Raw genomic sequence first — 14,296 nt, forward strand, 5'->3', positions numbered from 1 at the left:
AAGTTAGAATTATTTAGAGCTATTAATCAATTCAATAAAAATCATTTTGTCTCATTTGAATTAATAATTCATTTTTCTCTCTTTTTTACTTGTAAGTATAACATTGATTAATCGTCATCTTACTCTTAAAGCCTAAACGAAAAATCTTTATCGAACGAAATTCACAATGAACTCCAAATTCTCTATAAAGACCTTTCCTCAATCAATGACGAGAACTCGGCTCAAACTTCGCTAGGCATCTTAAAAATTTACTTTTAGTTTCACATGATGTGAGGTGTTCAAACCACCAACCCAACCTTGCAATAATATATATGCCATCCCATTAAATTTGGTCGTCCTTTTTCCCAATCACGGTGATTCATTTTCCCTCTCGTATAATACATGTCCCAAAACAGCTGAATTAATTTAAAAAAGACAATGGATTTAAGCTTAACACTTTTGATTAAAAATTTAAACCCATATTTTGGCAGGTAGATAAGACTACTTCTGAGATTCCTGACGAGATATTAAAGTTTTAAGGGTGAAGTGGAGAAAGAAAAAGATTGTTATCTTGTGTTTTCTTACACGCCAAGAAACAATGCAAGAAACCAAAACACAACTCGAAACTGCCACAATAGTTGAGTATAGATCGCCCTAAGAGATTGAGATATCATCTCTTTTTGTTCGCAGCTAAACATTAATAAGAACTTATTTAATTGTTATTTGTTGATTACTTATTTATGTTATATATATATTTGTTTGGTTAGTTGGAAAAACAACACTTGTCGCACATGGTGAAACTGTGAAAGCCAAATCATTGTTTACTTTTTAAGCAAAACTTTTTTCCAGTCTGTTTTCCCTAATTTCTAGATCCTCTCTCCGACCCCCTATATCTTTTGGGAACCCTTTTAACTTCACAATAAGCATGATTACATTCAGACGTCATAACGATTATAAACCCTATACGCTTACAAATATACGGTCCAAATAAAATAGCTGAAAGAAGTGAGAGATGATGAACAAGACTAATTAACTGACATGAATACATGATCATGGAAATCAAAAAGGAAAAAAAGGGTTACTAATGATTCTCTTACAGTGATTTACATGGTTCAAAAATGGCTATTCAAGAAGTTAAAATTCAGTTCCATCAGGGGTTGAAGATGAAGTTCCCACATTTGCATTTCCAACTAATGGGCTTGTAGTTGGAGCTGCCATCTCCTCTTGCATAGGCAGCATTTGAGATTAATGTTGAAGAATTCTTGTTGCCGTGTTTGGCTTGGGGATTTGTGGGCACTAGAATGGCTTCACAGTGCCCGCATGAACTGCATCTTCTCTCACACCTTGGCGGCCTTGAACCTATCTGAGCTCTCAATATCGTTTTTTCTTCATTTACCATCTATTCCAAAGTAACAAGGTTAAAGAAACATTCTCAGCATTGGTTTTTTGTTCCATTTATGAGAATTTGAGTGCTTGCTAGCTAGCTCACCTTGGAGAAGCTATTGGATTTGGGGTTTGATCTACCTGCAAAAACAAGTAGGGACACGAAGATTACTTCAAATTGAACCAAGTACTCGGAACTATTTAAAACTTATATTACCTTCAACTTTGTCTCTCACTTGCGTTGAGCTTAAAATCAGAAGAAAAAGAAGGGAAAAATAGCATGGTCTCCGGCAAGATATGAAACCGTGACTTAAAATTCTCATTTTGACGAAAAGGACAAGGAAACGGAAGGCAAAGGACTCGGGGAAGAGTAGAGACTTTTAACTTATATAAAGCATTTCAAAAGGGGGGTTGGATAATGGAAGTATGGAAGGCAAAATGGCAAAGATCGAACAAGGCAAGTGGTCTGGGTGAATGAAATGACAGTTGACAGCATAATAGAACCGACATCTCGCTCTCTGTTGAAATGATGGAACGTGGAATGACAAATAAGTTACGCAGAAATCAAAGGAAAAGAACCCCTTTTCAACCTCGTTTGTCGAGCCCCATTACGATCCCCCCTTCACCCTTCACCCTTCACCCTTCACCTTACAACAACCCAACAAAACCGAGTTACTAGGAACTTGCAAGTCGCAGCAGAGAGCGGCGACAACACAGAAGCCTTTGAGAAACAAAGATAATTCAACGCAAATAATGAAAAGGACAATAAGGAACCCAAACAACGAAAGAAACATACACCAGAAACGCTACCCACATCCCAAAATCAGACGTCAAAGAACGCAGCTGTGGGAAATGAGTTCTCATTTTTCACTTTCCTTAGATATGTGTATGTGTGTATTATGTATGTGTGTATATATATATATTTCTGTTTGCATTTCCTGTGGTTATTTGGAATTTGTCACTCCCCCAAGAGTTACATCTTACACTAAGGATGTGATTTTTCTCATTTTCTTTTCTATGATCGATTTTTTTCGGATAATTAATAATATATATGTGAATCTTGTGGCTTAAGAACTAAACTCCACTATTAACTGACCAACAATAATAGATTTGATTTGAGAATTTGAATTATATATATGTAGGACTCGAATGTAAGAGCTTAAATTTTTAAGGTCTCAACTTTATAATACAATTAAGATTTTCTTTAATGTTTTTATTTTTATGTGTTAATTTTAGATAGTCATTTTCATAAATTTTTCATAATATGTTATAACACAATTGTAATTATGAAAAAAATAAGTTTCTAACTCTTCATTAATTTATAACTACTTATAAGTAATAAGTACTGGCTTACATTGATTGACATTATTGGTGGAGTGCTGAAATTTTAAATTCACTGTTAATGTTATTTTCACTAAAAGGTTTAATATAATATTTAGTATTTTCATCAATATATATATATAACATTTATTATCTAAATTTGATATTACTTTTTATTTTAAAATTTGATTGCTAAGTTTTATTATTATTATTATCTAATTAAATACTTAAAATTTTCAAACATTATATAAATTACTCAAATATACTTACGATGTTATTTTTTATAAGTTAAGCAAAAATAATCAATATATGACAAACATGTGGTAATGGATGATAAAGAATTTCTTTTATATATTTCAAATGTTTAATTACTTTTAGTTTAATTAATTTTAATTTTTTATTTTGACATAATTAAAATTTTTTTTATTTTGGGTTTTTAAGAATGTTGTTTTCTTCATCAATATTCATTTGTTAAATATAGTTCAAAGTACAATTTTTTAACACGAATTTTCTATGATACTAACAATATTTTTTTTTGTTTGGAATTGAGGGCTTTGTGAAGACCACATCATACTTTAAGCAAAGGGATCCTCTTAATTAATTCCCTCCATTAAGAATCAAAGTAATCTCAATGTCAATAAAAAATAAAAATTTAAGCATCTTGTTTAGCAAAACAAATGAAACTCCAAATAAATATAACCATTTCTGCCATTAAATTTCATATCATTTGACACATATTTGTCATCCATTAGCTAATTTTATCCCCTTATAAAAAAAACTAACATCGCTAACTCTAATGTTTTGGGATACAAATTAGAAAGAAAAAAGTGTTAAGTTCAAGTATTAAATTAAGAAAAAAATTAAAATACCAAACTAGAAAAAAAGTGTTAAGTTTAAATATCAAATATTATATTAAGATGAAAATAAATAATAAGTAAAAATCCATTAAACAATTAGCATTCTGCTTTTTCTGGGATAAAAGAAGAAAATATTATTCTGTTTAAATGACTTCAGCCCATAAGAAAATTGATTAAAGCTTAAATAAGAACTGGATAGGGCTTTGTTCATGAAACATGTTTAGATCCATTGCAGCCCATATAAAAATGGGCTAATAGTCTAAACACTAAAGCTCTAACCAAAAAAATCACACCAAATCATATATATATATATAAACTATAGCAATATATGGTTACCAAAAAAAAAAAAATCTATGTTGCATAGCTTATAAATTTTCATTTTTCACAATAATAATATTTCACATGTAACTTTTTACTATACTGAAAAAAATAATTCAAGGTAAATTTCTTATAAAAATATAGCCGACAAATTTAGAATAAAAAATTTCGTATATTTTGTTATTCTCTCCATCACCCTTATTATATAATAAAATTATTAGACTATATTTGGTATAAAAAATTGATTATCAAAATAAAAGGTCTTAAATTTAATTAAATTTAATTTGGTTAAATATAAAATTTAAAATGGAAACTATATAATTTTTAATAATTATAATAATACAAGATAACTTAATATTAATAATACATGTTGCTTCAAAAAAATGCATGTTATATTTAATTTGTTAATTTATTTTTAAAAAAAAATATATTTATTGTTCACAAATATTGATGCATTTAAAATTAATTTATTTTCAATATATTATTATACATTATATATTTTTTAAAGTCAATAAATTTTTATATGTATACATGATTATGCACATATAAATGTGCTTTATTTTTACATCATTAGCTTAAATAATATACTCTCTAAAAGGTGATATATTGAAATATGTATGGATATATTAAATATATATATGAAAAATAAAAAAATAATATTAATTATAATTATAATTTTATGTATAATTAAGTTAAATAAATGATAGGATTACAAACTATAAAACAAAATGACACAAATATATATAGTAAATTTTTAAACTTAAAATATATTTTTTAAAATTAACTTTTAGTGTAAACAATATTAAGAATAATTGTTAAACTTAAAATATATTTTTAAGTAAAATCACGTACCATTGATTAAAGTAAATTTATATATATTTTCCAAATATTATTATTTTTATATTATTAATTAATTTAATCAGAAAGAAAAATTATATAAAAATTGTATAATATTAAGACACAAATATTCTAGATCGTACGAAAATCTAATCTCGTTGAAGAGTATATGTACTTGATTTAAATTCGTGAGTCCAGAAGACTTGGCTACAATGTTTTCACCAAGAAGACTAAAAGGGTTTGCCTCATTGGTGCCTTGTTCATTGACATGGACACAACCTACAAAATTTATGAACTTAACAATGGTGGCAGATTGTGTATTGACATAACCCAAGATGCAAAGTCACCCTTTCTCCATTTGTTTTTTTACCATTCAAACACCCATTTAGGTAGTGGTTGTTTAAAAATCGATTAATAAAGTAATTATTGCAGTGACTTCTCAGTTCTCACTCACCCAAAATCCAAATTCAAAGCAGGAGTTTTGGCTCAAAGTACAAGTTTAGTCGTATCAAAATTTTGGTCTTATTGGTGTCGTTACCATTTTTTTGGTAAAACGAATATCGATTTGGATTTTGATAAAGAAAATGAATAGAGGAGTCGTCACCGATCTTTTTTGACGAGGTGTGATCGGATCACCTTGTAAAAGTGGTTGTTTTTAATAAATTGTTTGATTTATTTAAACAACAATTTTGGTCTACGCAAATCAAGAAAACAAGTTCGGGAGTCGGTTACGCACGAGGAAGGATTAGCACCCTCGATACTCCCAAAATTGGTACCTAGTTGATTAATTAGGGTCTTAGTGTCGAAAATTTAAAAACTTGAAAGAATTTTGAAATACGATCCCTTTTTTATAAAAAAAAAGTTCAAGTGTTAAAGACCTTCTCGTCTCAAAATATGAAATATCACATCCAGTGAGTTAGGACACGACATCTTGAATTTTTGAGAGCGAGCTTGCCTTTTATATAAAGCTTACGTATTTTAATTTGTTAGAAGGGTATTCGATTAATTAGAGTAAACGAAAAAAATTGAAACCCAATAAGTTAGGGTACGTTTTCCTGAGTTCTCAAACACCGAATATTGTCTTTGTTTCAAAACAAATTCATATTTCGAGGTGACGAAGTGTCATACCCGGTAAGTTAGGGCACAACACTTCGTACCTCCGAGAATGAACATTTTCAAAACTCGTATAGCAATTTAAAAGAGTATTCCGTTATTTAGATTAAATGAGAAAAATCGAAACCCAGTAAATTAGGGCACGATTATCTCAAATTACCAAATACGGAATATCACTTTTATGAAAGAATTATTTTAAGGCATTGAGTAAAAACATAATGTGATTTATAGTAATATATAAAAGCAGATCATGATTTAATAATAACGTGTAATAATGAATGACAATAACGAGCATTTATAAAAAGATGACATAAAAGCAATGTTAGTAATATGTAAATATAAACTAATGCGTGAGGGAAGTGAAATGGTCGAATACGCAAGCAAATAGATAAATAGATAAATAATGGCAAAATGAAATGACAATTATGGCGATGATAACGATATAAAAGTATATACATATGTGTATTAAGGTACATACGTAGTAATGAGAAATATATAAAGGAAAAATATATATACATAATAATAGTACAATATTAAAAGATACATATGTATATATAAAAATGTATACGTAATAAAATTACATAGTATATATATGTTAGTAATAATAATTATGATGATACAAATAATGAATGATTTAAGGTTTGAAAGAATTTAATAGGTGACGAAACGATAATAATGAGAATAATGATATATAAGTGACATAAGTACGCTAAAATACGTATATATATATTACATTAGTTAGTATAAAAACAATAGCATATAGGTAATTACATATAAAAAAGTTATAGTAATAAAAGTAATAATGCAATAATGATAACATTGAGAGGTATAATAGTAATTATAGTAAAAATGCAAAAATAATGATAATAATAATAAAAACATTTCATAAATATATGGAAAATAAATATATGATAAAATCAAATGTATATACATAACATATACGTGTAATACAAAACAAAATATACACATAATATATTAAAACATATACATGACATACATAATATACATGGTAGAACATAATATGATATTTACAATATATAAAAATTATAACAAAATGATATACATGATATAATATTAATTTTCATAGGCATAATATGAAGTATAATATATAAATATATATTAAAAGTATGTATATATGACACAAATGTATTCACAAAACAATAATATCAAAGCTAATAATAACAATAATATATAAATGTATACGAATATATATTAAAGGTATATAATAAATATTAATAATATAGAGGTAAAAATGGATGTAACAAAATGTACATAATAGAGTATTTGAATATGTATACATAAAACATATATTAGGAACAATAATAATATATATATAAAACAACTATAAAATATATATATGTAATATTAATTTAAAAAATGTCTAAATAATAATAAAATATGCTAAAAATAATAATACAAGAAAGGTAAAATAGAATAATGAATAATATTAAAATAACAAAGAGTAAAAATAATATGGAAACAGTATTAAATATTAAAAAGGGACTAAATTCGGAACAAATATTAAGTTTTGGGGCCGATTTTAAAATAAATATGAAAGAAGGGACCCCTTTGAATGCGCGCGCAACTGCAGAGGATCAAAAGGGTAATTTACCCGAACCCTTAAAACGACGTCGCAGGAGGTAGGATTAAATCACAAAACGTGATGAATTTTGAGGCCAATTTGAAAGAAATAAAAAGCTAATTGCAAAACGTGTGAAAAGCGGAAGGACCGCGCGCGCAATTAGACCATCATACGAAAACGCGCGGATCCTGAGGCGGGTCGAAGCCGGGTCTCGAGTCGGGGTAGCTAAACGGTGTCGTTTCTGGATTTAAAAGGGCTGGGCAAAACGGTGCGTTTTGCCGGCCTATATAAACTAATTATTTTTTTTATTTCATTTCCTTTCTCCTTTTCTAAAAAAAACTTCTAATCCTCTCTTCTCTCTCTTTAGGTACCAGAATCCGGCGAGGAGTGGGCCGGTCGCCATCGTGTCATCTACCGTGTACGGTGGCCGGAAATCGCTTCAGGTAATTTTTTCTTCTTTTTTTTTTATATTTTTTTATATTTTTTAGTGAGTATATATGTATTATTTTAATAGAGTAAGAATAATATATGTAAGTAAATTCGGAAAAAAGAGAGAGAAAAAAAGAAATAAATAGACCTTGGTTTCGGTCTGTCTGTATTCCTTGCGATTTGAAGTATATCCGAGCCTTGTGATGTTATTTGTCTCTTCTATTTTTTAAAAAAGGAAAGAAAATCTAGAACTAAAAAACAAAAAGAAAAGACCCTTCGTTTGCATTCTGTTTGGCTATATATAGCCGGATTCAACATTCTCTTTTCTTGTTTTTGTCATTTTTGTTTAATGCATTGCATGTGCAGCTTGGGCGGTGGATTTGACCTGTCGGTGGGAGCAGAGGCGGTGGCCAGGCAAGTGGCCCTAGGGGCAGCGGCCTAAGGTGAAAATATTAGGGTTTTCTTTTCCTTCTTGCATTTGGGCTATTAATTGTTTTGGGTTGGGCTAGGTTTTAATTTGTTTGGGTTTTTAGTGGGTTTTGGGTCTATTGGGTTTATATTGGGCTTTAATTGGGTTTTAATTGGGTAGTTGGGTTATGTTTATTTGGGCCCAAAAGTTGGGCTTGTACAGCTGCCCCTCTTTGCTTGTTGTCGTGTAACGAGAACAGAGCAAATACTTAAGAAAGACTAATTTTGCCCGGTCTCACTGTGTCTGGACTTGTTTAGCGCTCATTTTTTCCAGGTAGCTTCATTCTAATCTTGTTGCTTCGCTCCGCTTCACTACTCTACTGCAACTTCAAGAAGGTAAGGTTTGTTTTGATCTGCTCCACTGCAACTCTATGGAGATAAGACATGTGAATTCGATCTACTCCGCTGAAACTACAAGGAGATGGGGTTTGCTCTGAGCCATTCTAACGCCATTTCAGGTAGAAGAGATTTGTACTTTTCAACCTGTTACCCTACTGCATAGGGGTTTAAGGCCCATCGCATTTTATCTATTTCCCTACTGCTTAGGGAGTTAAGATCTGTAAATTCAGTCTGCTCTACTACAACTTTAGGGGATAAGGTTAATGGCTTCGATCTGCCCCACTGCAACTTCAAAGAGATAAGATCTGTACTTTAGCTTCAATCTGTTCCACTGCAACTTCAGGGAAATAAGATTTGCTATCTTTAGTCTGTTCTGCTACAACTTTAGGGAGATAAGACTTGTAACTTCAATCTATCCCATTGAAACTTCAAGGAGGTCTGCTGTGCTCTCCAGTGACATTTCAAAGAAAAGAGATTTGTAATTTTCAACCTGTTACCCTACTGCTTAAGGGTTAAGGCCCATCCTCTTTGATCTGTTTCCCTACTACTTAGGGGGTTAAGATTCGTCAATCTTTAGCCTGTTACCCTATTGTTTAGGGGTTTAAGGCTTGTTACCTTTGATCTGTTTCCCTACTACTTAGGGCGATAGGATCTATAAACTTCAGCTTGTTACCCTACTGCTTAGGGGGTTAAAGCTCGTTGCGTTTGATCTGTTTTCCTACTGCTTAGGGTGATAAGATCTGTGAATTCAACCTGTTACCCTACTGCTTAGGGGGTTTAAGGTCTATAAATTTAGTCTGCTCCACTGCGACTTCAAGGAGATGAGACTAGTGACTTCGATCTGCTTCGCTGAGACTTCAGGAAAACAGGATTCACTGGACTTGATCTGTTCTACTGCAACTTCAGGGAGACGAGATCTGTAATTTTCAGCCTATTACCCTACTGCTTAGGGGGTTAAGGTCTGTAAATTTAACCTGTTACCCTACTGCTTAGGGGTTTAAGGCTTGGTGAATTCATTGATTCTAGGGACATGACCTATAGAATCAGTTCCATGTATTTATGCTTATGCCAAAGAATTAGTATGCTATGATCAAAGTGAATCAAATGCTCCTAATTAGATGCATTATGAATGATCTATGAATGTATGGGTGCAACATGTGGTGAGCGTGAGTCCCTTTTAATGTTTAGGTTGCTATTGCTCTTTGTTCATCAAGGTTCTTTCTCTGAAAAGGTACTCTGTCTTCTTGTTTAGCTCAAATTTTGAACAGAAAACCCAAAGAGGTGGTCCCAATTTATACTATTTCTTTTTAGAAGCTTCCAATCTTTGAGTTTGGTTAGTTCTAAATAACAATCCTGTTTCAGGTCCCTGAAACTTTCAGAGTAATGTGCAGAACTCTTTTTGCAAAAATGGCTTTAGTTCATTAATCATCATTTCAATGCAAAATGTTTGAAAAAGATCATAACAATGAAAAAACTGAAATTTATCAGAAATAACATTTGAAGGGAATATATTAATCACAGTCAACAAACATTGCTGGAATACAAAATGAATAAAAGGGAATAGATGCCCCAGATATCGCAGTGTGAGCTTCTCTGTACTGACTTCTTGAGGACTCCTTTTTTTGCCCAATATGTGTTTAGGGGATCTAGAGTACTCTTGCAGATGCCCCAAGATGTAATATCTCTCCTCCTTGTTAATTTAGGTATCATAAGACCATCGCATGCCCCACCTTTGATCAAAATTTGAATCGCTCTTTACGGGTTTTCAATTCAAAATCCCTTTGGTCTCAAGGTGCTCTTTGCGAGTTTTCACCCTGGCCTCTCCTCTTTTTTATTTTATTTTATTTTTAGGCGAAGTATTTCTTAACCGAATCTGAATTCACGGGATTGGATAATGTCTTGCCATCCATTTCAGCCAATATCAATGCTCCGCCAGAAAAGGCTTTCTTCACTACATAAGGCCCTTCCCAATTCGGCATCCATTTTCCTCTGAAGTCTTTTTGTATGGGCAGGATCTTTTTCAGTACTAGGTCTCTCTCGTGGAACTCTCTGGGATGAACCTTTTTGTTGTAAGCTCACATCATTCGCTTTTGGTACATCTGACCATGGCAAATAGCCCGTAGCCTCTTTTCTTCAATCAAATTCAACTGATCGTATCGGGACTGGATCCATTCTGCTTAATCCAACTTTACTTCTGACAAAACTCTGAGGGAAGGAATCTCGACCTCGATAGGTAAAACTGCCTCCATTCCATAGACTAATGAGAAATGCATTGCCCCAGTAGAAGTTCTGATAGACGTTCGATAAGCATAGAGGGCGAATGGTAGCTTCTCATGCCAATCTTTATAAGTTTCTGTCATCTTTCCTACAATCTTCTTGATGTTCTTATTGGCTGCTTCGATTGCACCGTTCATCTTTGAGCGATACGGTGACGAGTTGTGGTGTCTGATCTTGAACTGACTGCAGACATCCGCTATCGTGCTATTGTTCAAATTCAATGCGTTGTCAAATATGATCCTTTCCGGCATTTCATATCGACAGATGATTTCCTTTTTCAAGAACTTGCTAACTGCTGATTTAGTGACATTAGCATTTCATATCCACCCATTTGGTGAAATAATCAATGACCACAAAGATGAAACGATGCCCATTTGAAGCTTTTGGCGAAATTGGCCCAATCACATCCATGCCCCACATTGAGAAAGGCCATGGCGAAGTCATGACATGCAGAGGTGAGGGAAGTACATTAATCTTGTCTCCATAGATTTGGCACTTGTGACATCTTTTGGCATAGTTAATACAGTCTCCTTCCATGGTGGACCAATAATAACCGAACCTCATAATTTGCCTGGCCATTGTAAAACCATTAGCATGTGTCCCGTAGACGCCCTCATGAACTTCTTCCAAGATTTTTTTAGCCTCAATGGCGTCTACACATCTTAATAGTACCTGATCCTTCCTTCTTTTGTACAGGATCTCCCCATCTAAGACATAGTCACTGGCCAGTCTTCTCAACGTTCTCTTGTCGTTCTCAGTAGCTCGGTCGGGGTACTCACGATTCTTCACATATCGTAGGATATCGTGGTACCAAGGGTGATCATCATTTTCCTCTTCTTCTTCGAGGTTGTAACAATGAGCCGGGGCCTCGTAAATGCTCATTTGGATTGGTTTCACATCCTCTGGTTGGTTCACCTTAATCATAGAAGCTAAAGTTGCTAGGGCATCAGCCATCTGATTTTCTTCTCGTAGGAGGTAGTAGAAGACAATATCATCAAACTCTTTAATTAACTCAAGGATCAACCTCCGGTAATTGATCAATTTGGGGTCTCTTGTCTCCCATTCACCTTTGAGTTGATAAATCACTAGGGCAGAATCTCCATATACCTCTAACACCTTGATTTTACGTTCTATGGCCGCACGTATTCCCATGATGCATGCTTCGTATTCTGCCATATTATTCGTGCAGTCGAAATCCAATTTACTAGTGAATGGATAATGATCTCCGTTCGGGGACATTAGAACTGCCCCGATTCCGTTACCCACAGCATTTGATGCTCCGTCAAAGTTTAGCTTCCAAGGGTGACCTTCTTGAGGGTCTTCTTTAGTGGTTGCTATGCACATTAGATTTTCATTTGGGAAATCAAAGTTCAGAGGCTCGTAGTCCTCTAGGGCTCTACTGGCCAGGAAATCTGCTATCGCACTCCCTTTTACGGCCCTTTGGTTCACATAGATTATATTGAATTCAGAAAGTAGAATTTGCCATCGGACCATTCTCCCGTTCAAGGCAATCGACTCCATCAAGTATTTCAGAGGATCCATTTTAGAGATCAGCCAAGTTGTATGGTACAACATGTATTGTCTCAGTCTTCGGGTTGTCCAGATCAAGGCACAGCACAACTTTTCAATGAATGAGTATCTCGTTTCACACTCAGTAAACTTTTTACTGAGGTAATATATCGCTCTTCCTTTCCTTCCCGATTCATCGTGTTGGCCAAGCACACATCCTATAGAATTTTCAAATACCGTCAAATACAGTATCAGTGGCTTATCTGGATTAGGTGGTGTCAACACTGGGGCATTAGACAAATATTGCTTAACTTTGTCGAAAGTCTTCTGGCATTCCTCGTCCCAACCACCAGGGTTGTGTTTCTTAAGGAGACGGAATATGGGGTCACATTTTTCGGTTAGTTGTGAAATAAACCGAGCGATGTAATTTAGTCTTCCTAAGAATCCTCGAACTTCCTTCTGAGTACGTTGTGGAGGTAACTCTTGTATGGCTTTGACTTTATCTGGGTCAATCTCAATTCATTTTCCACTGAACACGAATCCTAGCAGTTTTCCTGACCTGGCTCCGAAGGTACATTTTGCGGGATTGAGTTTCAACTGGAATTTTGTCAACCTTAAAAATAATTTCCTCAAGACTTGCACATGCTCTTCTTTAGTTCGAGATTTGGCGATCATGTCGTCGACATAGACTTCAATTTCTTTATGCATCATATCATGAAATAGGGTTACCATGGCTCTCTGATATGTTGCTCCCGTATTTTTCAATCCGAACGGCATTACTTTATAGCAAAAGGTTCCCCACATGGTCACAAATGTGGTTTTATTCATGTCTTCAAGAGGCATCTTGATCTGATTGTACCCCGAGAAACCATCCATGAAGGAGAAGAGTGAGTAACCTACCGTGTTGTCCACTAAGGTGTCGATATGAGGCAACAGGAAATTATCTTTTGGGCTGGCCTTGTTTAAGTCTCTGTAGTCTACACACATCCGTACATGTCCATTTTTTTTAGGGACGGGGACGGTGTTGGCTACCCATTCCGAGTACTTAACTACTTGTAAGAAACCAGCATCAAATTGCTTCTTGACCTCCTCTTTTATCTTCAACAGAACATTGGGCCGCATCCTTCGAAGCTTTTGCTGAACTGACTTGCATTCTTCTTTGATGGGGAGCCTGTGTACCACAATGTCAGTACTTAGCCCAGGCATATCTTGATATGACCATGCAAAGACGTCCTTGAACTCTTGGAGTAACTCAATAAGGTCCCGCTTTGTCTCTGCGGTGATGCAAGCTCCGATCTTTACTTCTCTCCTTTCTAGTTCATCTCCCAAGTTCACGACTTCTACGGTCTCTTTGTGGGGTAGAATCTATTTCTCCTCGTGTTCTACCATGCTTAACAAATCAGGGGATAAGTTACAGTCTTCGTCATCTTCAAAGTCTTGGGATCCCTCCAGACACATATCTCGCTCAAAAGGAGATTCTGAATTAGTAGCAACGTCATTCGCATCATTGATATCTGGAGACCTGTTGTAGGTGTGAAGGAAGATACAAAGAACAAGAGAATCTAAGAACAATGATATGTGTGGTATGATCATGATTGAAAGAATAAAAGAATATTTGCACGGAATAAGTCAAAAGGATGCATTTCATTGAAATAACGATTTCGAACATTAGCCTATTTCACAAAAGGACACTTATTACTCCTAGGCCTAGAGCAATAAGTGTGTTTTGGACATTACTCTAAGTTAGTTCTAAAGACTACAGGAATCTCTTCCGCAGTCCAGTTATTCAGAACACTTCCCGGCTCATAGGGGGGAATGCCTGACAAATTCTCTACCCCCGTTCCTTCTTCATATGTGGCATTGATGTCCAAACTCTCCATCATTC

The 14,296-nt window shown here is 33.9% G+C and overlaps 1 protein-coding gene across 1 annotated transcript; it reads right to left on the minus strand.

Moving 5' to 3' along the window:
• Positions 1 to 985: 985 nt before the first annotated feature.
• LOC107906007 (EPIDERMAL PATTERNING FACTOR-like protein 2) lies at positions 986 to 2,225 on the minus strand. Its single transcript, XM_016832837.2, has 3 exons — positions 1,580 to 2,225; positions 1,469 to 1,503; positions 986 to 1,378 (listed from the first exon to the last, which is right to left on the minus strand). Exons 1-3 carry the CDS (start codon positions 1,683 to 1,685, stop codon positions 1,130 to 1,132), a joined length of 390 nt encoding a protein of 129 aa, XP_016688326.1. The 5' UTR covers positions 1,686 to 2,225; the 3' UTR covers positions 986 to 1,129.
• Positions 2,226 to 14,296: the final 12,071 nt, after the last annotated feature.

This window comes from Gossypium hirsutum, chromosome A11, assembly GCF_007990345.1.
Source record: "Gossypium hirsutum isolate 1008001.06 chromosome A11, Gossypium_hirsutum_v2.1, whole genome shotgun sequence".
NCBI lineage: Eukaryota > Viridiplantae > Streptophyta > Magnoliopsida > Malvales > Malvaceae > Gossypium > Gossypium hirsutum.